Here is a 27,817-nt window from a genome sequence, read left to right on the forward strand (position 1 = left end):
ACCCACTGGAATTGTGATACAGTGAATTATAAGTGAAATAATCTGTCTGTAAACAATTATTGGGAAAATTACTTGTGTCATGCACAAAGTAGATGTCCTAACTAACTTGCCAAAAATATAGTTTGTTAACAAGAAATTTGTGGAGTGGTTGAAAAACAAGTTTTAGTTACACCAACCTAAGTGTATGTAAACTTCCGACTTCAACTGCACGCACACACAAAATTGGCCGATTAATCGGTATCGGCTTTTTTGGTCATCCAATAAATCGGTATCAGTGTCCAAAAATCATAATTAGGTCGACCTCTAAAGGAAACCTCAGTGCGAGTCTGAACACATCGAAAGAGTCCTATGAACGATTGAACTTAATGTTTGAATACATCTTATGCTTGACTATATATGTTGTTGCCTGTAGCATAGGGCCAATGCCCTATTACTGCATATAATTGAATGATTATGACCGTTTGTGTAATACTCTGGGTGTAGGAGATGTGTGTAGTTGATCATAAATTGATATAAACATACCTGCAAAGAGCCTGTAGGTTCTTTGGCCTTTGAAAATTTTGCTCCGCACCCCTGAAGAGAGGAGATCTAAGGAGAAGAGACAAATTAATAAAGTACAGCCACATCACAGAGAGAAACAAAATGTATAAGATATCCCTCAGAGCACCATCAATTATAGTTATTTGGGTCTGTGTGCCATGAAAGCCAGCCCGTCTAAATAAAAGGTGGCTTTAAAAACACACCTAGCATAGCATTTGGTAAATCGTACGCAGAATGCTGGCAGGCTGCTGCTCATGCCAAACCAAAATAAAATGTAGCCTACTTTCTATAATTTATACACCGCAGGAGACCCAACACACTGGACCCAGTTTACATTGAAACGAGCCAGGGATTCTCTCCACATTCTGATGCTTATTCTGTAAATCTACAGTACTAATATCCTCAAGCTGCTGGGACTTTGTCTGTGGGGATTTGGAAGACGTGCCTTTAGGACTAGTTACAGAAATCCCATATGGGAGAGATGGATACAGAGACTCCCTCAGATATTATGGACATGTTGACCTACCTGGCAGAGGAAATCTAAAATTGTGTTTTTTTTAGTGTGTGTGTGTGTGTGTGGAGGGGGGGGGGGGTCTCTAAATATTTCCTCTGTGTGCTGCTGGTTCAGGGCTTGTAGAGTAGGCTGGGCGGAGCAGTAAACATAGGTAGGCTGGCTGGCCAGCTCAGGACTGATGAGTTGTAAAGCTGTGTGAGGTCGGGTGTTGGGGCTGGATGAGGAGGCCTTTAACAGTACGAGGTCGACCCACAAATCATCATTCCCTGCTGCTGATGGTGACCTCCCAGCATTTTGCCGGCACCCTCGTTTAAGTGATGTCGGACAAGTGAGCTACACCTGTGTGTCTGTCTAACTAGGACCCAGACTGTGGAAAGACTAGTCCGTACTAGAATATGATCAGATGCTGACTGTGTGAGAAGTGTGTTATGAATGATTGCCTTTCTCACCCAGGATTCAGAGAGCTTAACACACATTCAATTGAGTTAATTCAATAATTGGGGCATGCGTTTTAAGTGGGGACTTCACCCAATGGTTTGTGGAAGCGTTTCTGTGATTCACGTACCTTTGCTGATCTCCAGGTCTACAGGGTAATCAATGTTCTTGATCAGTTTCTGACAGCCTCCAGTCTTCTCAAACACAAATCTCTTGAGATGGAGCACCAGCACTGGAGGGAGCTCCTCTAGGGTCACTCTCCGGCTGATCTCAATCTGCAAACACAGGAGAGATTATCAAATTGAGCCAGTGGACTATTGGACACAGTGGCACCACATCAAACAGCGAATATAAACCAGAACAGGATCTCCCAATTTACTCAGGGATTAGACTCTGAACAAAACCAGCACACACTGTCACACAGGCCTACACTAAGAGCCTGCTGTGAGCTTTGATCTAGTCACTTGTGAATCACTGGGGTTTTACACCTCCACTGTCAGAACCAGACTGTGACCCCCAACTACCAGCTACTTCTAAAACGATATCAATGTACTGTAACAACTGTCTTGTAAAATAAAAGCGGATGGGGTTGGTAAACAACACAGCTGTCCAACAGATGATGCCCTCACCAGATTTGTCTCCATACAGAGGAAGCAGGCAAGGCACATTTGTCTTCTTATACTGTGGCTTTAAAACAATGTGTTTTCACCAGGCAACGCAGTCAGAGAGGACATGAAGAATAAACAATGCTTTAGAATCCGCACGCACAACACAGCCCTCAGTCTATTAAGAGAAACAAGGCCAATGGGAAGACGATCTGTTAAGAGTCTGACAACTTCAGCCCATTAGAAGGGGCCCATCAAGGGGAGAGTGCATTGTGTACTAGAGAGTGCTGCTGAGCATCCCAAATACTCAGTTGAAAGAAACGAGACACCACAGTAACAATTATTCTCATTGTCTAAAAACTACATTTAAAAAAAAATACTTTTAACTGCCAACATTCCCACATCCTTGTTTCAGATTGCAGAAGAAAAACAACGAAAATCAATTGAGGTTTTCAAAGCAGCATTCAAGTTTGGATCAACATACTTCAACTAATTACATGTGGGGGGAAAAAAACAAGCGACTGAGCATGAAATCAGAATGACCGATATGCAAACACATCCAAGACTTGTAATTGTTTAGTAATAGCATAGGTGTACTGTGTGTAAGACCCTTACCTCCTGCTTGGTTTTAGTGGTGTAGCCCTGAACTGACTCCCGTGCCACCAGGGTCTCCAGGGCCTCCTGAACGGTGCGGATCTTCTCTGACTGGATGTCCAGCTGCAGGGTGAAGAAGGGCTGCAGGGTGGCTGACTCCTTAGAGTTCTGCTGGTACACCACCGACCTGCATAGGACAGAAAGACAAATATACCTCACTTCAGACAATGAAATACAGTAATGGGTTTTGAGTGTCTCTCAACGACATCTTGACCTCAGAAAACAGCATCACAGCTTTGAAGGAAAGTGGATGGGTCAAACTAGTGATTCTCTCTACACATCTCTCCAAACACCTTCATGAATCATCTCCTCTCCTTGGCAGAAACTGATCCAAAATGTTCAAATGGCAAAAACACCAACATTCATAACACTGACAGCCATATAATCTCTTTAAAATTGTGAAAATAATTTCAAACTTGCTCCAATGATTCCCCTCAGCCAAACCAATTACCCAGGCTCGAGTAGCTGAAAACGTGACTGTAGCTGGGTATGCATAGTTCAACCCAGACCTTCCTGAAGGTCTGCCCTTATGTTCCATTTACTTTTACTACTGATTCGGAGAAAAATTATCCTCTGAAGTGATCTATAACCCAGTCAGGCCAGGCGTGTGCCATAACAGAACCTCAGAGAGCACGTCATTTGGCCCAGTCACACCCTCATAGGTCCTACACTTTCAAAGTTGTTTTGTGATTCTTTCTTTGCGAGTGTGCCCCCCCACACCTGGCTGTCCAGGCCACCAACCACAGGCCGGGCCACAATGGCTGTTATTCTAAAGAGAACTTCTGGAGCAGAGAAAGCCCAGAGCCAGCTGGTGGCAGGCCTGTTTGGGATGGCATTCTCAGCTGAGGTTGGAGCTGGGGGCCAGAGGCAGTGCCAGGGCAACCAGCCCAAGAGGGCCCAGATAAAGATGGCACTATACTCTCTCAGTTCTCCTGTTATACCAGGCAACTGCGCCACAGCCAATAAAAAGAAGGGCAAGGACACCACTGGTGCCACAGTTCTACTGCTGGGCTTTAAGAAAAATAAGCTCTGGGCAGGGAGAAAAGAAACTCAGCGGCTGACCATCACTCTGGCTTCATTTGGGAGAAGTCAGGTGTCTAGTGAAGTAGTAAAGGCTTTGGGTCCACCAAAACATTGACTTGACTATATCTTCGTGAACAACAATAAGTTTCCATTATAAGCAACACCTCACATGTAAAGAAACTATATGCGAGTTTCCTGACACCTCACAAGTCAACACAAGTCATCGGTGTTACCCTACCGGATGTGCCCTCCGAATATGTCAGTGATAGGGGTGCGGACAAAGTCAGCTTGACGGGTAATGGAGGTCTTGTTTCGGGGGCCCACTTGCTCCCATTCGTCCTCGCTCCCCTCCTCCTTATCAGCAGCAGCATCATCCACACCTGACTGGGACTCTGGGCCGTTGGGTGTGGGGGCTTCTGATCAAGACAGGAGAAGAGACAACTGATTTAGAACCACAGCCAATGGCAATCACAGAGCAGATACACCTTGAGCAGTGAGGCCAAAGAACATAAGGAAATTATGTGAAATGAACAGGGACTAGATCAGTTCAGAAGCAGAGAGTACATGCATCAGATTTAGACCACTGCACTACTTACTCTCTTCCTGAGGGGAGATTAACTTTTCCAAAGCCAGCATCTCCTCATGCAGTCCGTTGAGGGTGAAACCCAGGTACTCCTCCGCATCCTCCTGTCGACCCTGACAGAAAACACACAACCATCAGCACTAATGAGACCACGGTGCCAAGAGAGCCTGCGCTCTAATGCAACACCACTGACTCAGCAGACACAGGTCCTGTCCACTGTTACTGAGCTTCAGGACAGGACACGTGAGATACAATCTAAACCACATAGGGAATGCCTGAGTCAGGAGCTAACTACCTCATTCCATTTGGAATAGCTTTTTTAATTGCACCATATCTGGTTATGAAATCAGTAATGAGTCAGCATGTCTCATGCACCAACAGATGGATATTTGTACATGTATCCATGTACTGTACCATCAGACAGGTACAGACTGAATGTCTCTGGTGCATAGACTCAAGTGTACTGATGAGAATGTGGAATTTTACATAAAACCAGTGTCAGGAAACAGGTGATACAAAGTGTTTCAGTTTATTTGTTCCAAGTCCCTGAACACCTGAAAGTGTGGAATGTCTGGATGGTTCAACATTCTAAATAAAAACCCGGCTGAAATGTAAAGAACAAATTATTTTTTATTGATGTTATTGATAGTAAGGCCGGGCGATACGGCCTAAAAAATAAATAAATCACCTTTAGATTATTATTTAAAAAACTTCTCGGCAATTCAAGATATACATCTCAATATGGTTTCCTTTCATTCGCTTTGTTGTACAATTAAAAGGTAAAATGCACTGCATTCAGTGCAAACCGTCTGCAATAATCTAATCCAGGGCTTGTAAAATTATACCTACACTAAATATATAAGCCTTCCACAAGGCTAAGACCCACTAATTAATTATTTTATCAAAATTGTTTGACCTGCTTTTTGTTGTTGTTTGTTGCAATAATCACCGATCTGGCTTTTAAGTCTATGAAAATAACCTGTGTTACAAATTTAACCAGAACCATGTATAATGCACATTCAATAATAATGACGAACTTGTAGCAAGCATTATAGAAAATGAACACAGGTCTCAATCAGTCAAGCAAAAGCGCTAGTGAGTAGCCAGCTAATCTTTAGATTTCAAGTTTAGCCAACTTGAGCCTATTTGCAGGCTTGAGCCTATTTGCAACTTGAGCCTATTTGCAAGGTAAAACAGTTAAATTGTTATGAACACACCCTTTTGTCTGTCTCCAGCTGTCTGAAAAGCATGCAAGCCGGTCCACTTGGTTCAGATGTTGAAATCATGCAGCCTACCTTATTTCTCAGAATTCCTTATATTTGTGTTTTATGCTTATTGCACATTTATAAAACACAGAATAGACAGCTAGTATAACAGTCTTTGGCTAAAATGCTGAGCATTAATTTTCCAGAACCAATGTTCATTGATACTCCTGTTTTAGTAGTGTCCGCTCTGCGAGCAACTTGAGTTGACAGAAAATGGGAATCGTTAGAAAAGTCGACTTCCTCTAATACAGTAAAATAATGTCGCAATGTGTTTCAGTGTCCATATGACCCATTCTTTGGACCAAACCACAAATGGAAGTTGAAGCCACTTGTCAAGAGAGGAAGTGATCTCTCATCTTTGTTGTTGTGAGTGGCTGAGGGAGGGGCTTGGTGTGTGTGTGTAAATGGGAGCAAAGGAAAACATGACAAGCAGACATAAAAGATTGTTACAATATTCCGCTCTAAAACATTCAAATGAAATCAATACACTGGATGCCCAATGGTTTTACCTTCTCCGAGAGACTCGACTTGATGAGGGTGAGGAGTCTGTAGATGTAGTTGGGTTCAAAAGGACCACCTGGTCGAATGTCTTTTATTATCTTTTCACCAGCAGCTACAGAAAAAGCAACAAGGAACACATCAAATGAACATCAACAGGAAATAAAAGAAACTCCAGCTCTTTTAGAAGATGCTGACAGACAGCTTACCTTGCTGCTTGGCTTTGGATGGCACAGGCATATTGTTGAACTCATTGACAAGCCTTACACTGGAGGGAGTGGAACAAGGTCAGGGAGTTGTAATTAGCAAAGGAAGTACACACCCAACCCAATGCAGTGAGCACACATTTAACACCTACTCTCAATACCCGTGACACAGTTTTACCAATTTAGCTCAGGCAGGAATTTGTCGTCGCTGCTTATTTGCACACAAACAAGACCTCCATTGATTGTGAGATCTGACTTTTAAAAAACAGCCAGTCAGCTCCCAGGGAGAGAGGCTACTTACAAGTTGTCCATCATGGGTGTGGAAGTACAGGGTCTCTGGGTGTCATTGAACAGGGGAATGGACTTAAACAGGTGATACATGGGGGGGCAAGCAATCAGGGCCTGCAATGTCTTGGGGGTGGCAGTCAAGGGTAAAATCACCTCATTGGAACACTAAATAAAGTCATTTAATGTAACTTTGTTTATGACATGGTGTGATTAAAGCATTTCGCATGCAACTGAGAAAAGGATACAGCGTTGATATAGCACCAGTTTCCCCTGTTGATCAGTCCTCTTGGTTGCAAAGACACTGGTTTGTGTATCAACTTCACATTCTGAATTAGTTCTGGGGATTCAAACAAGTGCACATGATTTTGAACACAAATCCCTTACTAAATCAAACAAAAAGTTAGAAGTTAGTTTGTAAACCTCAGGCAAAAAAAAAAAAAAAAAATTTACTGCTATAGACTGTGTCCCTTCTACCAACTCTGCATCATGACAGTGGCACACAAGGCTGGTTTGTCAGAACAAGGAGATACTGTGCCACGCCTAGGAAGGAAGACTGTCACTGGCAACACAGCTACCATGGTAACGTGGACAGACATTCCAACAAAGAAAATATAATAAAACAATAGCACATAATCACAATTTGAAAACAATGGGTTATAAATCGCCATTTTTTTTTGATAGTTCCGCCTACGTACATAGCATATTATGAACAACCTCCAAATTACAGAAACATTGTTTTTATAGATAACTGGTTTGCTAAAAATGAAACAGGTCATTCCAGGAGAAGAGAAATATAGTTTGGCTAAACAGTAAATGCACACTCCAGATAAAATCCAGTCCAGAGATAAGATAGTATACGGGGTTGTAATCAAAATGAGACGTGGTAGCGGTGACACCAGGGTCCTATAAATAGCTTCCTGTTAATTTCCTGACAGAAGCGTGAAAGTCTCGAGCACTGTATTGTGGGTACAAAATAAGTTTTTCTACTGGACAGTGAAGGAAACCACGTGGAGCCTGGTTGAATTATTTACAGCCGTTGAGCACAGGAAACCATCAGGTTTATCTAGACAGAAGCACATTAGGCTGCCCAGAACCCCTCTCTCTCATAAATACTTCATAAGGGTGCCGAATAGATGAAAAATCCCAGTTTACTAAAAGGATGACAAAAATCCAGTGTCAACCACAATTTACAAGGAGGCTTAAGTAACCCACTGAGATAAGGCCTCTCTGTAAATTTCCTCCAGACACAGGACTATATCCATGAGGCCTGAGGAATCCCAGGGTCATAGCACTAAGTGAGACAAGCAATAATCCCATCAAGACAATAACCACACATTACCCAGACATGGCAATCCTCCCTGTCACAGGCTGTTTAAAACCACCAGTGTACCCTGTATGGTCCCAACACCTGGAGGCTGTTGTTGGGATGTGAGTAATCAGGATATGATCCTACATATCCCCTTTAATTAGGCAGCTTACAAGATCAACTCATTATGCAACCTTAGCATTTTATTTTATATTCTGTGTGTGTGTTAGGAGAAAGGGGTGAGGTCAGAGATCTATCCTGCTCTAGTCTACTGCATCTGAAAATCCATAAGGTTGATGTCATGGTAATGGAATTAATTAGTGCTGCTCATACATTATTGGTAAAGCAGTAGCTCCAGCCCACCCTCTGCCTGTATTCTCATGAATGCAGTTTGGAATAGAGGCCTTCAACATGTATTAGTATTACTGATATATACAATGACTCTCTGACGCCAGCAAGGCCAGTTGGCTACATGGGAGTCTCCCTGGGGTCACATGGCCTGACACTCATTCCCGAGCTCTATTCATTGGAGCATTATTGGGGAAAATAAGGTGGTGAGGTAAAGCATATCATGGAGATGTGTCATAGCAATCTGGGCCTTCCCAAGCATTGAGTGTTAGCACCATCTGGTGCTCATGTGTATCAGTCTAACTTAATGTCCCAATGTTGACACCAAGTGGACGGTAGGCTGTACTTCAGCACATGCATACAGAACATTTAATGTGCACAAATGAATTACTATTATAATAATCAATGGGTATAATTTTGTCAACACACTCTAGGACTGACCACAATTACTCGACTGGTGAATAGGCTGTTGGACAACCGAGATTTGTTTTAGTTGAGCAGTAGCAAATATACGGCACATGAGACACCCGTCTTATTTGCGGCCATCTCAGTGAACTAATCCATTGCGGATGCCGCAGTAATGGCAGTCCAAGAAGGCGAGTGTGGCTGCACAATGCACGTCTCTCTCCATAATGCGCTCTCTCCCGGTAATTTGTGCACATTGATTGTTTCATAACTTTATTGTGTGAATTGTTTGCTTTTGATTGTTAGTGTCTATCAATTCCCCATTACATATATCACCAGTAGTACACACACGGCTAATTCCTAATCTGTTTGGTTACAGTAAAGTCTTAATGCATTCAATATTGTTATTATTATTATTCCAGTCTTTTACTGTTTTCACTGTCAGAGTGGACATGTTATTTGCAGAGCACACAACCTATGCTACACCTGTGAGAAACAAGTTTTGGTTTATTTCATTCCATTTACGAGTTGTCAATTTAGTCATTGTCTTTTGTTTGGAGCGCTCCTGTCAATGTTGAGAAAGGATGCACACCTGATTACGCATAGAAGTATAGGCTACCTGGCCTGCACGCAAATGTAGGAATATAAATGTGCCCATTTGGGGATCTGATAGTATTTCTGATTTTCTTAACGCACCACCACTAATGAGTCGTGGAGCTTCTCAAAGTAATGTTTTCTTCATCTCAAACAGCAAGCAAACGGAGTCTGTTTTTACATCCATTGAGAATGAGAAACGATTGTCAATGTATTTGAAAAATTATAAATGTCATACTCTGATGTCATAAAATAGGCCTACCTGATTACTTCCTATCCCTAGCACAAATAGCCTACAGCTGTGTGTCCAGAGTTCACTGGCAAGGGAAACTGAGGGCCCAGAATATTTTATACAATGTTGCAAGGAGCTTCAGGCTGGACTCAAGTTAATAGCTGATGCAACATTTCAAGTTCGTTACAGACAGGCCATGAGTAGACAACGTGATTTAAAATCAGGATATCTACTACCTGTTGGATGCATTGTTTTCATTTGTTGGCTTTATAGGCTATTTTTACATAGTTACTTTTAGGTTTGTATCATTTTGATTTAGATTTTTGATTAACCACATGACAATAATTTTGAGAACCGAAGATATTATTCTAAATTAAATTAAACTGTTCCACAAAAATAAATTGGCATTCCACATGAGAAAGGTTGCCGAAACACCTTATGTAGCCTATTGCTGGCATCTTCAGGAGAGTAATGGCAGAATCTGCAAAAGCCAGTAGGAGCGGGGGGGAGGATGTTCAGGACAGGTTAAGATTTTTGTCTTCTGGCTCCCTGGGGCCATGTGTTTTATTTAATCAAACAGTGAGCTTAAAGCATCAGATAAACTCAATGCACATATAGATAATTTTATTAAAACACACAGGGTGTGTCTATATATGGAAAACTAAACTTAAAATGTAGACCAATCGATCGGTTTCTCAGTCGACCATGATTATTTATAATATATATCCTTTTTTGTGTGGTCGGGGACAGCCCTAACACATTCCAAAGGATATAAGGGTTAACCGGTGAGCTCTACTTCCTCACACTGTGGGGCTATCTGTGAGTACACTACCTGCAAGTTTAGGGGCCATGGGATCCTCTGATACATGGACAGGGCTTTCCTTCACCTCCCCAGCCTTCTCATGCTGCTCCACAGCAGCCAGGGAGGGAGCCACGACCTCCACCACATTCTTCACCTCCACATAGGCCTGAGGGCTTCCAGGCAGAGGCTTGGAGTTGTGGAAGAGGCTAGCCCAGGATTTGAGGGGGTTGGCAGCGAGCGCAGCCGGAGGGGCAGACGACTTAGGCTGCTCTGCCACCGCCGGCTGGGCCTCAGAGTCTGGGGAGGAAGCAGGCTCCACTGAGGGAGCTGGGGACTGCTGCTGGGGCTGCTCCAACATCTCAGAGGCCTCCTTGTGTCTGTCTGCACTGATGCCAGCATGGGGCTCAGCCAGCCCATTAGCCACCCCACTGTCCCTAGTCTCCTCCTCTTCTTCAGTAGTAGCAGTAGCAATGGTGGCAGGGGGGCTGGCCACAGCAACCGAGGGGGGAGGGGAGGTGGGGCAGGGGCTGTGCCCACCGCTGCCCAGCAGTTCAGGGCTCTCTGGAGCCATGTTCTCAGGCTGCTGCTCTGCAGTTCTGCCTCCCTCTGCCACCCCACTGCTCTGAGAGGAGGAGGAAGAAGAGGAGGAGGCCGCGTCTTTACCATCTGATAAAGAGGCAGCTCCACTCGTGGAGACCAAAGACGATTCATCAGGGCTATCACAAGTCCTCTGATTCGCTGCTGCCGTAGCGACAGGGGCTGAGGTGGAAAGTCCGCCCTCTGACAACGCCTTACCAACCATGTCCTGCGACCCGAGGTGAGGGCCGCTAAGAACATGTCCATTCACCAACCCCTTTCCAGGAGGCCCGTCCACTCCCATGCCACCGCTATTGGGGCCTGAGCCCTCCAAGTAGTTGTAGTATCCTGGCGGGCGCTTTTTCTTTTTCTTCCTCTCCCGCTGGCCCAGGCTGCCCGGGCCCCCGTCCCCATCCTGGCAGTTCTGGTTGCCGTCCATGGCAGAAGGCTCAGAGTCTGGGCCATCAGGTCCGTCCGGGCCGTCGGGTTCGTCCAGTGAGTTGTATTGTGCTCCGTCTGGGACGTCTGCTACCGGAGAGAGGGCTGTGGCTGTCTGCGGGACCTTCTGAGACGGCTGGCATCCCAGGATGAACTCTGGAGCCTGGGGGTTCAGCGTGCTGGACACCTTGAAGAGAGGATCCTTCACTCCCACAGGCTCCAAGTCCATCACCTCATCCACACCAAACTCTATGCGCTGGTAGTCTTCGCCTGCAGAGGAGGATATGTCAGTGAGCTTGGGAACATAAGGCACTACAGTTCTGCCCTGAAGACAAAGGTTCATAAAGGTTTACACAACACAAAATACTGTTTTGACCAATTATTCGTCATTACTACTTGGCCAATATCTGGCATCCAAAACAAAATTGGCATCATGAAATACACAACAATTTACAACTTTATTAACTGCCACAAACTCAATTGAATATATCAAACACTGACCTTGAGTACTACACAAATAAAAAGTATCAAGCAATGAAGAGTAAGTTCAATATCGATTAGATTTAACAAGTTTCTAACATTTCAAATTGAAAGATAGGCAGTGAGAGAAACAGCTGAAGGTGAACATGAGGAAAACGTTAGTAAATTCAGATCATCCCAACACTGAAAATGGCAAGGCCGGGCTATATAAAAGACACAACTGGTCATCCATACAAACCAGACACCGGAAACCCTAAGGGGGAATGTAAGGTATGGTTAGAGAGTACGGTCGAGATTCGCCCTTCTCTGTGGATTAAAGTGTCCTTTGTTAGTGTTTTTACCAAAGGGATTTCATTCCAGAGTCATAATGATGAATTGAGAGTGATAAACCCTAGCAAAACAAAATACCTATTGTAATTGTTAGCTTCCATATAAGACCATTACTATGCCCTTATAAGTCCAATAAAAAAGGGTTCTCTCAATCCATCCAGTTAAGTGACGGAGGGGGTATACAAATCAATCACAAGTCAACTCAAAGCACTGCTGCGGTGCCAATGTGTTTAATGCAATAGAGAAGAGATATTTAACGGCATCTAAGCATGCAAAGCCTCACAGATCGTACGAACAAGAATGAGTGTAAATAGGGCCAAGGTTTAGAAAGCCACCAGTTTTTAAGATCTGGGTTTGAGTGCTTCAGCAACAAGTAATAAGCACAGAGTGTCGGACCCAAAACTCACCGCAAACCTGCCGTCTCATAGACTCCGTAATGTAAGGCACAGCAGGAGTGCAGTAACTTCCTGAATAATTCATACAAATCAGAGTAAAAATCAAGTGTTATGAGCAGGGGAGGGGTATGGTTGACAGACTTTGTAACTTGGTGGCTCCAAAATCCCTGTTCTGCAGGTATGTTTGGACATATTTTTACAAGTAAAATCTTATCTTAAAACAATGTCAATTCAGACTTAAACTGTCACTCTCTTACATGCAGTTCAGTCAGGTAGGTCTGGATCCAACTAGCACAGACGGGCAGGCGTATGTTTGACTTTGGTCATAACCCTTACATCATGTGGGGGTGGGGCAAGAGTGAGGTCAACCCAGAGAGCACTGGCCGGCCTCATGCGGATGACGTTCGGAATGTCTACAAGATGAACTTAAATAAATCAGAGCGATCCAGTAGACGTTCTTACCTGAAGACTGACTGACGCAGGAGACTTTGTCATTGAAGGGGGGAAGCTGTCAAAGAGCAGAGAGATTAGATTACAAATTAAAAAGACACTTCTAGTTAAAGTAAATAATCAAACATAGTGTTAACCTCATAGACCACGACTGTTGTCAGTCTGGGCCTTCCTGCTTGATGTGAATCACATCTGTGTAATGTGCACTTCGGAGGGGGGGGGGGGGGGGGGGGTAGATGACAGTATTGGTGATAAAAACATGTTATTTTGTGCTGTCTTATATTGTTCACACTCACTAAACTGAGAACATGAGAAATAAACCATTGTCTTCTGTGTTTTAGACAATGACAGAGTAAATATACACACTGGACTAAATCTATAAACTCTGTGGTTTTCTGTGTTAATGAGCTTCCAAAAGGCCATTCTTAAGAACGACACAGTTAACATTAAGAGCCACCGGCACTCCAACACTTAACACCGTAGACTATATGGTGTCAAAACAGCCATGAGCTGGAGTAAACGTATGTGAATAAATGTTTCATTCAAAACTCATTGTCTTACCTCAACATAACATCGTGGAGTCACGAAGAACTGATTGATCTCATCAGGGCTGAACTCCCCGAAGATGTACTACAGAGAGAGAAAATATATATTTACATAAAACACATGATTCAACATACTGAGGATAATCACATGCAACCTTTTAAAATCAATATATTATTCTTTAAATGACTATATATATATATATATATATTACATGGCATCTTCAATATTAACATGAGTAGGAAACATAAGTGTGAAATATTGCTCAAACATCCAAGACCCCATGAGAAATACACTTTGAAAAAAGTCTGCTTTAGTCCTCCATTTATCTACTGAGAATTTTACAGACAAGTACACCTCTTACTGATGAACTGACACAGTTGTGACTAGAGGTAGACCGATTAATTGGAATGGCCGATTAATTAGGGCCGACTTAAAGTTTTCATAACAATTGGAAATTGGTATTTTTGGGCGCCGATTTGCCGTTTAAAAAAAAATTACTTTATTTAACTAGGCAAGTCTGTTAAGAACACATTCTTATTTTCAATGACGGCCTAGGAACGGTGGGTTAACTGCCTCGTTCAGGGGCAGAACGACAGATTTTCACCTTGTCAGCGCGGGGAACCAATCTTGCAACCTTACAGTTAACTAGTCCAACGCTATAACCACCCGCCTCTCTCTCGTTGCACTCCACAAGGGGACTGCCTGTTCTGCGAATGCAGTAAGCCAGGGTAAGTTGCTAGCTAGCATTACACTTACAGTGCCTTGCGAAAGTATTCGGACCCCTTGAACTTTGCGACCTTTTGCCACATTTCAGGCTTCAAACATAAAGATATAAAACTGTATTTTTTTGTGAAGAATCAACAACAAGTGGGACACAATCATGAAGTGGAACGACATTTATTGGATATTTCAAACTCTTTTAACAAATCAAAAACTGAAAAATTGGGCGTGCAAAATTATTCAGCCCCTTTACTTTCAGTGCAGCAAAATCTCTCCAGAAGTTCAGTGAGGATCTCTGAATGATCCAATGTTGACCTAAATGACTAATGAGGATAAATACAATCCACCTGTGTGTAATCAAGTCTCCGTATAAATGCACCTGCACTGTGATAGTCTCAGAGGTCCGTTAAAAGCGCAGAGAGCATCATGAAGAACAAGGAACACACCAGGCAGGTCCGAGATACCGTTGTGAAGAAGTTTAAAGCCGGATTTGGATACAAAAAGATTTCCCAAGCTTTAAACATCCCAAGGAGCACTGTGCAAGCGATAATATTGAAATGGAAGGAGTATCAGACCACTGCAAATCAAGAGGCCCATGATCACTCTGGATGAACTGCAGAGATCTACAGCTGAGGTGGGAGACTCTGTCCATAGGACAACAATCAGTCGTATATTGCACAAATCTGGCCTTTATGGAAGAGTGGCAAGAAGAAAGCCATTTCTTAAAGATCTCCATAAAAAGTGTTGTTTAAAGTTTGCCACAAGCCACCTGGGAGACACACCAAACATTTGGAAGAAGGTGCTCTGGTCAGATGAAACCAAAATTGAACTTTTTGGCAACAATGCAAAACGTTATGTTTGGCGTAAAAGCAACACAGCTCATCACCCTTAACACACCATGCCCACTGTCAAACATGGTGGTGGCAGCATCATGGTTTGGGCCTGCTTTTCTTCAGCAGGGACAGGGAAGATGGTTAAAATTGATGGGAAGATGGATGGAGCCAAATACAGGACCATTCTGGAAGAAAACCTGATGGAGTCTGCAAAAGACATGAGACTGGGACAGAGATTTGTCTTCCAACAAGACAATGATCCAAAACATAAAGCAAAATCTACAATGGAATGGTTCAAAAATAAACATATCCAGGTGTTAGAATGGCCAAGTCAAAGTCCAGACCTGAATCCAATCGAGAATCTGTGGAAAGAACTGAAAACTGCTGTTCACAAATGCTCTCCATCCAACCTCACTGAGCTCGAGCTGTTTTGCAAGGAGGAATGGGAAAAAATGTCAGTCTCTCGATGTGCAAAACTGATAGACATACCCCAAGCGACTTACAGCTGTAATCGCAGCAAAAGGTGGCGCTACAAAGTATTAACTTAAGGGGGCTGAATAATTTTGCACGCCCAATTTTTCCGTTTTTGATGTTGAAAAAGTTTGAAATATCCAATAAATGTCGTTCCACTTCATGATTGTGTCCCACATTTTTGATTCTTCACAAAAAAATAGTTTTATATCTTTATGTTTGAAGCCTGAAATGTGGCAAAAGGTTGCAAAGTTCAAGGGGGCCGAATACTTTCGCAAGGCACTGTATCTTATAAAAATAAAAAATCATAATCACTAGTTAACTACACATGGTTGATGATATTACTAGATATTATCTAGCGTGTCCTGCGTTGCATATAATCTGACTGAGCATACAAGCATCTCAGTATCTGACTGAGCGGCAGTAGGCAGAAGCGTAAACATTCATTCAAACAGCACTTTTGTGCAGTTTGCCAGCAGCTCTTCGTTGTGCGTCAAGCATTGCGCTGTTTATGACTTCAAGCCTATCAACTCCAGAGATGAGGCTGGTGTAACCGAAGTGAAATGGCTAGCTAGTTAGTGCGTGCTAATAGCGTTTCAAACGTCACTCGCTCTGAGCCTTCTAGTAGTTGTTCCCCTTGCTCTGCATGGGCAACGCTGCTTCGATGGTGGCTGTTGTCGTTGTGTTGCTGGTTTGAGCCCAGGGAGGAGCGAGGAGAGGGACGGAAGCTATACTGTTACACAGGCAATACTAAAGTGCCTATAAGAACATCTAATAGTCAAAGGTTAAAGAAATACAAATGGTATAGAAGGAAATAGTCCTATAATTCCTTTAATAACTACAACCTAAAACTTCTTACCTGGGAATATTGAAGACTCATGTTAAAAGGAACCACCAGCTTTCAAATGTTCTCATGTTCTGAGCAAGGAACTGAAACGTTAGCTTTCTTACATAGCACATATTGCACTTTTACTTTCTTCTCCACCACTTTGTTTTTGCATTATTTAAACCAAATTGAACATGTTTCATTATTTACTTGAGGCTAAATAGATTTTATTGATGTATTATATTAAATTAAGATAAGTGTTCATTCAGTATTGTTGTAATTGTCATTATTACAAATCAAAAAGAATAATAATTATAATTTTTACATTTTTTATTTATTTTATAAATCTGCAGATTAATCGGTATCGGCTTTTTTATCCTCCAATAATCGGTATTGTCGTTGAAAAGTCATTATCGGTTGACCTCTAGTTGTGACAGACTCGTTGGAGAGGCTACTGGGAGAGGCCTTTCTTATCAGTCTGCCCAGATTGCGCCATAGGTTTGGGTAAAAGGGGCAACGTGGAAAAGTGACGAGTCATGCAGCATTAGAATGGCAAAATGGCTCCCGGCAGCTCACTTCCCAGAGAACTGAGCCAAATAGAGAGACCTGGCTCACTGGCCTCCGCCAATATGTAGCACATACTAAGGCGGGAATGAACTTCCAACAACTGTACTGTAGGCCATTTTTTGTAATTTCTTCACAAGTGGAGTAAAACAGCACTGCTGAAAATGTAGCTGACATTTGGCTACAATGCATTATTTGATCAATCTTATGTCCCCAAATGTAACAAATTCAAAAATGTTCACACAATGTTCTGGGGAAGGAAAATGTTAATGGCAGTGAAGTATCATTATGTGGTATGCTGGTTTGGACTCAAATCCCATGGGTTCATCCAGCTGGGCTTGATATTAATGATTGCTGGACAATAATAATATAGATTTAAGTTTCCCCAATTAACAAGTAAAAAAATGTAATCACAATATCAAACAATTACTCCAAATCAGAATTGGATCATTGGCCTACATTGGAATAATAATGCACATAGATAGACATGACAAAGTGTATGTGATATGCATATTGGCTACAAGCCTCATGACCAAACCGATGCCGACATGGAGGCGCCAGAAAATGTAGCCAAACTTTAATGAGAATTACATAAATATAGGCTTTGTTTGACAAATATAATGAAGGATAACTAACATTAACGTCTGAAGGCTTGATTCTGTCGGCATACTCAAAGCACTTCGTTCAGATCAAATGGTCACAAGACTGGAGAGCGAAGGATAGTGCATGGTGCACACTGCACATCACCCACCTTGAATCTGAGCAGAGGTGGCCAACATTTTGAAACTATTTAATAATTAACGGTCTTTTATTGTGCTTATAATATGAAGAAATAAAAATTGATCAACATTTTAAGCAAAAGGGTCTGATAAGATTACAAAAAAAGTTACTGTTTCATTGTTTTTTATTTATTTATCTGCAGTGGTTATGAATTTAGGATCTGTTGTCTCAGAACTGTCCCAGAGTGTTTTAATCTGTAGACATACTAAAGTACAAGGTTGTCATTTTAATGTTGCAGTAATTTATAGGCTACCAAAAGGCGGCCAAACATCCTTCAGGAAAGCCTTAAAGGGGCAGTGTTTTATTTTGAGACAGATATCCAGTCGTCAATAAGGAGTGCAGACAACAATGCCGTCTGATTTTCTTTTCTATGGTAAAAAAAAAAATACAGTAATGCATTTTATTTTGTAGTGGTTCCTTGTAACATACAACGATGTAAAAATTGCATTAAGACTATTAAGACAAAAAAAGGTTACTGTCAAGCCCTGTCCAGGGATTACTCCTTCTAGCTACACCTTTTACACAAGGCTCCACACTATTGTGATTAAGCAAATTGAGTTGAGTACTGGCAACACTTTTCACACTACACACAACCAAATTCCCCATAATAATAATTGGAAGTGGGGTGGTCATTCTTATTGTTTGCAGAACCATGCAGTAATAAGAAGTCCATTTTGTTAATTTTCAATGACCCACATCTGAGGTTTCAAATACTCATAAATATAGGAATCTCCAAATCTCACACACCAAACCCTTCTACCATCATCAATCAGTTTGTAACCTAACTGGACCACGGCCAATCAATGTGTGTTCATCTAAACAGGAATCTTTAGGGAAGGCATTAAAATGTCGGTACAAACCTGACAAGGCAATCCCCCTCCAGACCAGACACTTACAGTGGGATAGTACTCTAGCCAGCCACGTGCTGGCCACAGCCATACACTACTTTGTAAAGATAATTATAGCCAGCATGGGGAAGGCAGGTCATCTTAATCCCAGTCGCACTGCGTAACTGAAGGTCTCTTGCTGCACACCGACAGCCCTGCATAGGTGAATTGGTCCTTCAATCGCCTGGCGACATTTCTTGGTTTGGCTCATTACAGAATAGCAGGGGCCAAAAACATATCTGCATAACATTACAGCCTGAAAATACATTTTTGAAGTCTTTCATTAGGCAACAAATAAATTATTTCTAAACAAAACAAGTGTTGGTGGTGCATGGTGAGGGGAAGGTGTCCAATGATATGGAGCAGTAATGAAAAAAGTTGAAACAAGCTTGCTAACCATACAGAATCCTCCCAGCGCATTTAACTGTGGGACATGAAAGGGGAGGCACAGAGAAAAGAAAGTGCAGTTCAAGCATATGTAACTCTTTGCAAATGAGGGCCCAACATTGCTGAAATGGCACTACAAGCGACAAACAGCCAGCTATAATCCAACGGCCTCAGGACAGCTAATACAATCACAACAGAAAGAACTCCCTTTGCCTCTTTCTACAGGCGTGCCACACGTACCACACTAAGCTTCCCTCGCTGTTCGTTTGGATTGAGGATTACCACAAAATGGCCATCTGTATAACTTCAACATGCTCCAGTGAGACGGCATGCACACACACACTTTTAATGAATGTGGTTACAGATCAGGGCTTACATTCTAAGGTGGGATCCATATGAAATATAAAGCACGATGACATTGTCGCTGATAAAAGGAGCTAAACCAGGTAAACTGAACACATGTCATTTCTAATGTTTATATACTTTACGTCAATAGAGTACAATGATAATCATATACTGCAGATAGCATTCAATGAGGCTTCTGCTTAACAATTAAACAAAAACACATCCAAAGTTTGCTTTGTGAGGAAGACAGCTTTAAGGAAGTGGATGGCTTAAAGGAGTGGGGCTGTATTAGAACATATGTCAAACAAGAGCCAGTCAAATTGGGGCGGCAGGGTAGCCTAGTGGTTAGAGTGTTGGACTAGTAACCTGAACAGGCAGTTAACCCACTGTTCCTAGGCAGTCATTGAAAATAAGAATTTGTTCTTAACTGACTTGTCTAGCAAAATAAAGGTAAAATAAAAAAATAAAAAACAAGATGTTCCACTGGAATTTCAAGTTACCAGACATTACCAACTCCCACCTGAGGCATAGAATAACAATCCACAACCCCCTATACCTACAAGGACTGGGACGCCCTCATCACTACTACCCAGTGTTCCCTATTGTTTGTAACCCAACTGGACCACGGCCAATCAATGTGTGTTCATCTAAACAGGAATCTTTAGGGACTGGGACTCAGCCAGCCCGGCTCTGCAAGGCCTCACAAATTGGAATGCAAAGAGTCACTATTAGCAAACTTGGCATAGCATGAATATGCAACACTACAAATAAGGTCAAACACGTTTTGAATAAACCGATGATGCATGCCGGGGCTTGCGTATTACATTCTTATGAAGAAAGGTTAAGTATGATGAGCTAGAAGTAAGGAGAAAACGTTAAAACACTGAGCAGAGACATGACAGAAGAACAATATAATGCATTCATGTAAGAGACACTTTAATACAGGGCGATGTCATTCAAACACTACCAGCAGCTGATTGGATTCTCTGAGGCCATGGTGTTGCAGGACCTTTCAAGGGTAAGACAAATGGGAGGCATCTCTGCTCTCTAAACACTGCTCCACCCTGCTGTTCAGGAAAATACCTAACTAGCCAGGCAACTCTGAGTCTCATGATCCATTTCCATAATGTTGAATCAGGAGCCCACCATTCAAAAAAATGAAGGCCACCACAAACATATCAGATCGTGCTTGGAAATTAACCATTTAATTTGTTTTATTTTTTTACTTTAACACATCAGATCTTCACTGTGATAAGAGGTTGCCATCTTTTTCAGTTACAAACCTGTAATTAGGTCTAGGTTTACCCACAACTACCCACTCCTAACCCGCACATTTGTCAGGTGACACAAAGACAATCCACCATTCCCATATCCATGCTGTTCACCAACTGACGAAACTGTGAAAAACTAAAATATGGGCAAATACACAGTACAATATACTTAGGTAGAAACTATACAGGCCCATGAACCATTTTATGCTTGACGTCCACAATACGTGGAAGCATTTACTCAGCTGAAGATTCCTAGCACTCATTTACTAACTTAGAAAATGTTGTGATGATACTTTGGTACGCAACTCTCAAACAACCCACTGCTGTGGTGTGGAACGGTGTCCAACAGCTACCATTCCTCTACCCTTTGGTTCAATCTAGCAACCCTGAGTCATAAAGCAAAGATGTGGCTTCTGCTGCTCCTTGTGCACAACCCATACATCGCAGGTACATTCAATTCTCTGCAATGGGCATTGTCATTCAATCAATTATCTTCTATGCCCCGAGACATTTTAAAGTGAATCATAAAATGAGTGTCTCCCTTATGTGCATTCAATGCCACTTCGCTCAATCCCTGATACTAGAGCCTTATATTAAGAATATAAAATGGTAGGGCAGTGGACACATGACCTCAGGTGCAAAAACAACCCTCTCAGAATGACTCAGAACAAAAACCTCCCTTAGATCAATGGTTTACTATTTAGGCCTTCAGTGAGATATACAGTTTCACACATGCACCTAATCTTCAACCCCTAGCCAGCCAGGCATCTTACGTTCACCAGCCCTGGTTGGGTGGACACTATGGCACAATGGGAATGTGATATCTAGCTTAGGCCGACTCTGTATTGATGTAATTGTCTGTTGATGGGCAAGCATGCTAGCTAGGTAGTAAGCTAGTTATGAAGCTTGGCCATCGCTATAAACCATAATTGTTGAAAATAGTTGAATAGGATTAAAAACACGTAGTAGTTGGACAAACATGGACAATGACGCCTGACTTTCAACCTTCGCCTCTCCCGAGCTCATATGGGAGTTGTAGCGATGAGACAAGATAGTAGCTACTAAACAATTGGATACCACAAAATTGGGGAGAAAACGGGGTAAAATGTAAAAACATGGACATTGACAGATAGTTAATAGTTAATTTCTTGTTGGCCTAACTAGTTAGCTAGTATTCACACCCCCTGACTTTATCCTTGTTTTGTTGTGTTACAAAAACGGGATTAAAATGTATGTACATTTTTGTAAATGATCGACACAAAATACTCTGTCAAAGTGGAAGAAAAATGTGAACATTTATAAAACATAGTGATTAGATAAGTATTCAACACCCTAAGTCAATGCATGTTAAGACAGTGTTCTCCAACCCTGTTCCTGGAAAGCTACCGTCCTGTAAACTCACTCCAACCCTAATCTAGCACACCTTATTCTAATAATTATCTGTCTGATGAGATTAATCAAGTTAGTTTCAACTGGGCTTGGAGCGAAAACTTACTTGAAGTTAGCTCTCCGGGAACTGGGTCGGAGATATACCGCGTTAGAATCACCTTTGGCAGCAATTACAGCTGCAAACCTTTCTGGGTAAGTGTAAAAGCTATCCACACCTGGATTGTGTCGGCCGATTTTTAACATTTATTTGTAATAATGAAAATTACAACAATACTGAATGAACATTTATTTTAACTTAATTTAATACATCAATAAAATAAATTTAGCCTCAAGTAAATAATGAAACATGTTCAATTTGGTTTAAATAATGCAAAAACAAAGTGTTGGAGAAGAAAGTAAAAGTGCAATATGTGCCATGTAAAAATTAAAAAAAAAAAAACATTCAAGTTCCTTGCTCAGAACGTATGATGGTTCATACGATGGTGGTTCCTTTTAACATGAGACTTCAATATTCCAAGGTAAGAGGTTTTAGGTTGTAGTTAATATAGTATTTATAGGACTATTTCTCTCTATACCATTTGTATTTCATATACCGTGACTATTGGATGTTCTTATAGGCAGTTTAGTATTGCCAGTGTAACAGTATAGCTTCCGTCCCTCTCCTCGCCCCTACCTGGGCTCGAACCAGGAACACATCGACAACAGCCACCCTCGTAGTATCGTTACACATCTCTGCACAAAAGCCGCGGCCCTTGCAGAGCAAGGGGAACAACTACTCCAAGTCTCAGAGCGAGTGACGTTTGAAACACTGTTAGCGCGCACCCCGCTAACTAGCTAGCCATTTCACAAAGTTACACCAGCCTAATCTCGGGTGTTGATAGGCTTGAAGTCATAAACTGCTCAATGCTTGAAGCACAGCAAAGAGCTGCTGGCAAAACGCACGAAAGTGCTGTTTGAATGAATGCATACGAGCCTGCTGCTGCCTACCACCGCTCAGTCAGACTGCTACACCAAATATCAAATCATAGACTTAATTATAACATAATAACACACAGAAATACAAGCCTTAGGTCATTAATATGGTCGAATCCGGAAACTGTGATCTCGAAAACAAAACGTTTATTATTTCAGTGAAATACGAAACCTTTCCATATTTTATCTAACGGGTGGCATCCATAAGTCTAAATATTGCTGTTACATTGTACAACCTTCAATGTTGTGTCATAATTACGTAAAAGTCAGGCGGCCCAAACTGTTGCATATACCCTGACTCTGCGTGCAATGAACGCAAGAGAAGTGACAATTTCACCTGGTTAATATTGCATGATAACCCAGATTTTTTTTAGCTAAATATGCAGGTTTAAAAATATATACTTCTGTGTATTGATTTTAAGGCATTGTGGTTTATGGTTAGGTACAGTCGTGAAAAAAGCACAATTGTTGCACAAATGCGCTTTTGTTAAATCATCCCCCGTTTGGTGAAGTTGGCTGTCTTCGTTAGGAAGAAAGTCTTCAGACAGTTCGCAATGAGCCAGGCAGCCCAAACTGCTGCATATACCCGGACTCTGTTGCAAGAGAAGTGAAACCTTTTCCCTAGTTAAAATACATTAATGTTAGCAAGCAATATTAACTAAATATGCAGGTTTAAAAATATATACTTGTGCATTGATTTTAAGAAAGACATTGATGCTTATGGTTAGGTACGCGTTGGAGCAACGACAGTCCTTTTTCGCGAATGCGCACCGCATCGATTATATGCTACGCAGGACACGCTAGATAAACTAGCAATATCATCAACCATGTGTAGTTAACTAGTGATTATGATTGATTGATTGTTTTTCATAAGATAAGTTTAATGCTAGCTAGCAACTTACCTTGGCTTCTTACTGCATTCGCGTATCAGGCAGGCATCTCGTGAGGCAGGTGGCTAGAGCGTTGGACTAGTTAACTGTAAGTTTGCAAGATTGAATCCCCGAGCTGACATGGTAAAAGTCTGTCATTCTGCCACTGAACAAGGCAATTAACCCACCGTTCCTAGGCAGTCATTGAAAATAAGAATGTGTTTAACGGACTTGCCTAGTTAAATAAAGGTGCAAAAAATAAAAGCCCAAATCGGCGTCCAAAAATACCGATTTCCGATTGTTATGAAAACTTGAAATCGGCCCTAATTAATTGGCCCTTCCGATTAATCGGTCTACCTCTAGTTAGGACGGCTGTATCTTTACAGTGACTGGGTGTATTGATACAACAGCCAAAGTGTAATAATAACTTCACCATACTTAACTCAAGAAATTTCAGCTTTTCATTTAATGAATGTAAAAACATAGTTCCACTTTGACATTATGGGGTGTTGTGTGTAGGCCAGTGAAATCTCAATACATTGTATATTCAGGCTGTAACACAACAAAATGCGGAACAAGTCGAGGGATATAAATACTTTGAGGGCACTGTATATTATACCCTCAAATTTGAAACGTCTGCCATTCCTTGTATTGTAAACCAGGGGTTCTAAACTTTTTGCAGCCGGGGCCCCATTTTGTGATAGTAAATGAATGTGGTACTCCCTCATAATCAGAACACAACTCAAATTTGATTTAAAAAAAATAGCTTACAAGGAGTTTAAGACTTCGGTATTGCATGGTCAGATGAAACAAGTCTTGGGCCCTAGGAAGGAAGATTTTTAAAGGGCCGTCTCTTGGCATTGAAGAGAATTTGTCAGTTTAAGCTCATTTCTAGCAATCAACATATTTTGTCATGTGGCAGAGATGTTTGTTGTTGCAACTTGAAAACGAATATCTTAGCGGACCCCACTTTGAGAACCCCTGTTGCAAACTAACAAGCTGCTAGCCAACACTAGTTAGCAAGCAGACATTAGCAACAGAAAGTTGTAATAGTTATGATAGAATATTAGCTCGAAGCGAAACGGTTAGCTTGCTATTATATTTACAACATAGCTAGCTAGTAGTGCTGCACGATTAGTGCGGAGGTCAGTTTTGATTATTAAAAAAACTCACGATCTTCGATAATTCTTTGGGACATTAAATGCACTTTGAATTTTGCAGGTCGAATGCTGTGACAGAATAAAAAAAACAATTAATGGAAGTGACTGTGCATTACTACTTATCAAACGGGAAGGTTGCAAGTTCAAACCCCTGAGCTGACACGGTACAAATATGTCGAACTGCCCCTGAACAGGCAGTTAACCCACTGTTCCTAGGCCGTCATTGAAAATAAGAATTTGTTCTTAACTGACTTGCCTAGTTAAATAAAGGTAAAATAAATAATGTATTCAATAAAATACTCAATCCAAGTCATCAATCTCATCTCTAGATCTGCTGCCTATCACTTAGATCATGCATTTTCAGGTAGATACCCCTTGAAAAAAAACGCTTTCCGTCAGACCGGAAAAGTAGGCTGGCACGCAATAGATTGTCATTGTAGTCAATCAGCACGTTTTCAGCGCCAAAGTATGTAGAATATTAGCCTGTTGAAAACCACAACTCCCTACTATGTCACACAGTTCAGACTTGAACTGATTTCTCTACAGAAACTGAGCATTGAGCTAAGAAAAAAACTCAAATTTGAATTAAAATAATTGAACCGACATCGGTCAATTAGTTTAAAAAATGAAGTGCTGGTGGTGTGTTCAGATTTCTATCCCCTGAAACATGCGCAAAACCATGTAAACAAGAGCACGAGCTTGGCAAGTATACATGCGTCGCGTGCATGTATATGCATTGTGTTAATGCTTCATGTGAGAAATCTAACACTACCTGCACTTTGAAAAGTTGTTTTAATAATAATTTCTTGTGGATATATTATCGTCTCATTCTTGCCCACGCAGACAACTGGTAGAGTAGGTTCAAATGTAATTTTATTGGACATTCCAGCTTGTAATTAGATGACCATTTCCTGAATTAAAAACAGCTGTTCCATAGGTTGGTGGATTTTGAAATTCACCAGTCTGGTCCCCAGCAGGCAAGCTAGCTACATGTATGTATACAGCCATATCTAGCTAGTTGACTAATGTTATTATACCTGGACAGAAGATATTGCTAGCTACCTTTCAATGTAGGATAGATAGCTAGCTTAGTTAGACTTAAGGCCGTGACAAGTCATTACATCTAAACAGATCATGGAAGTCTGTCCACATGAGTCAGCTTCCCTTGAAAGAAGCACAACTAGCTACGTGCTCTAAAGGGGACATCAAAAACGGAGTGCACAATGCACAAGTTCCGAACCGTTTGCAGAATCATGAATGGTTCAGATTCGGAAATATACCTAAACCGCCTCTGATCAGGCCCACTGTAGCTAGTAGCTAAGTCATTAGCCACACCACCTGCGTCCGCACGAACTCTGGCTAGTTATCCAGCTAGCTATATTAAGCTAGGTAGCTAGCTGGCCAGACAAATCAATTACAAAGTTTACGTTTGACCATATACAATTTGATGAATACCTTACGTATAACTCGTCGGCACTTTTACAATTCACTCATATCTAAATGCTAAGCTAGCTAACAAACCGTTATGAAAATCAAACAGGCCTGTCGCATCAGCCAGAGCAGGTGGGCCATGCACATACACGCAGCAATTTAACTACAAATTGTCAAAGGAAAATTACACTTGTTGGGAGTCTCTTGAATGTGGCATTTTCTCAACACAACGTGCACACAAGATTTTTGCAAATGTTTAGATTTTCAACTAACCCTACTTCGAGTACTGTTGGCCAATTTGAATGGAGGCTCCTCGGGCCTGTACCATGCTGGTGTTTCAATGGGGAAATAGGCTATTTAGGGCAGCATTAGCAAGCAATTTCATCACACTTTTCAATGACACGAGTTACCACTATAGTCGGCCAAGAAACATCTACAAATGTAACATTATTTAAGACTACTTTTACATTAATCTTATGTCACAATGTGAAACATTTAAAAATCCTAGACGTATCAGCGGCGTGAGGAGTTCTAACGTTACCTGGTTAACGTTACTCTGAGAAGCCATGCTCCCTGTGAGATTCTCTTTTCCAATCAGAAGATGGACGTTCTCCGGGGAAGGTGTTAGTTTTTTTTGTAATAATTATTACAAAATACGGCCTAATTCGACATCTTTTTCATTTTCTCGACAATGGACTGACATTTGTATTTTTAGGTTGTTTTATTGCTCCATCATATCACGCTGCTTCCCCCGCCGTCGCCGCCATTTCTGTCTCGCTTCCTTGCTTCTGGCCTGCGCGCGCCGCGGATGGCTAGTGTGCTCTGGGAACGCGTGCGTTTACGTCCGGGTAGGAGGGTATAGTAGTGAACGTTTGACAGCTTGAGTAGGAGCTAAAAGAGCTGTCAGCTATGTATTATTTAGGACAGACCGATTGTGTTGTTATTACTAAGATTTACTGCTATTTCAACATTCCATCCATGCACATTTGTTTAAAAAAAAAGGGGGAAATGTGGGGGTGAAAGGAAATTACAAAGGAAAAAGGAAACACCCCTTCCCACTACTTTGGCACCAACGGAGCCATTGGCCTGGGAACCTGGAACCCTTTCTCTTAAAACCACCTGTAGTTATTCTGCAATAAAATCTAACACACAAAAACTTCTCTGCTGCAGCTACTACAAATTCAATCTTCTGTGATTTACTTTCCATCTGTGTGGCTATGTTATGACCATAACAATAAACACAGAGAAGCCAACTGTAAACTGTTCGAATCCCTACTACTCACAGGGATAGCTCCCAGGTGGTGCAGGTGGTCTAAGATACTGCGTCATTGCAGCAGTACCTGGTTCAAATCCAGGCTACAACACATCCGGCCGTGATTGGGAGTCCCAGTTGTGACGC

At 41.7% G+C, this 27,817-nt stretch overlaps 1 protein-coding gene across 2 annotated transcripts in view; it reads right to left on the reverse strand.

Moving 5' to 3' along the window:
* Positions 1-27,398, reverse strand: part of LOC110526403 (ubiquitin carboxyl-terminal hydrolase 10) — a 39,229-nt gene extending 11,831 nt beyond the window's left edge. Inside the window, exons 1-14 of one of the 2 annotated variants that reach the window (XM_021607352.3) lie at positions 26,960-27,398; positions 13,529-13,597; positions 12,980-13,025; positions 12,530-12,589; positions 10,329-11,582; positions 6,857-6,948; positions 6,625-6,734; positions 6,327-6,385; positions 6,129-6,232; positions 4,368-4,467; positions 4,010-4,187; positions 2,710-2,875; positions 1,620-1,764; positions 523-588 (exon numbers count right to left, since the gene is read on the reverse strand). In XM_021607352.3, coding sequence (XP_021463027.3) covers positions 523-588; positions 1,620-1,764; positions 2,710-2,875; positions 4,010-4,187; positions 4,368-4,467; positions 6,129-6,232; positions 6,327-6,385; positions 6,625-6,734; positions 6,857-6,948; positions 10,329-11,582; positions 12,530-12,589; positions 12,980-13,025; positions 13,529-13,597; positions 26,960-26,986 — 2,476 coding nt within the window. In that variant the 5' untranslated portion in view covers positions 26,987-27,398. The remainder of the gene's footprint in view (positions 1-522; positions 589-1,619; positions 1,765-2,709; positions 2,876-4,009; positions 4,188-4,367; positions 4,468-6,128; positions 6,233-6,326; positions 6,386-6,624; positions 6,735-6,856; positions 6,949-10,328; positions 11,583-12,529; positions 12,590-12,979; positions 13,026-13,528; positions 13,598-26,959) is intronic. The other variant, XM_021607353.3, reaches the window with a different exon arrangement.
* Between the last annotated feature and the right edge of the window lie 419 nt (positions 27,399-27,817).

Source organism: Oncorhynchus mykiss, chromosome 6 (genome assembly GCF_057628025.1).
Source record: "Oncorhynchus mykiss isolate SJ-2025 chromosome 6, ASM5762802v1, whole genome shotgun sequence".
NCBI classification, from domain to species: Eukaryota; Metazoa; Chordata; class Actinopteri; order Salmoniformes; family Salmonidae; genus Oncorhynchus; species Oncorhynchus mykiss.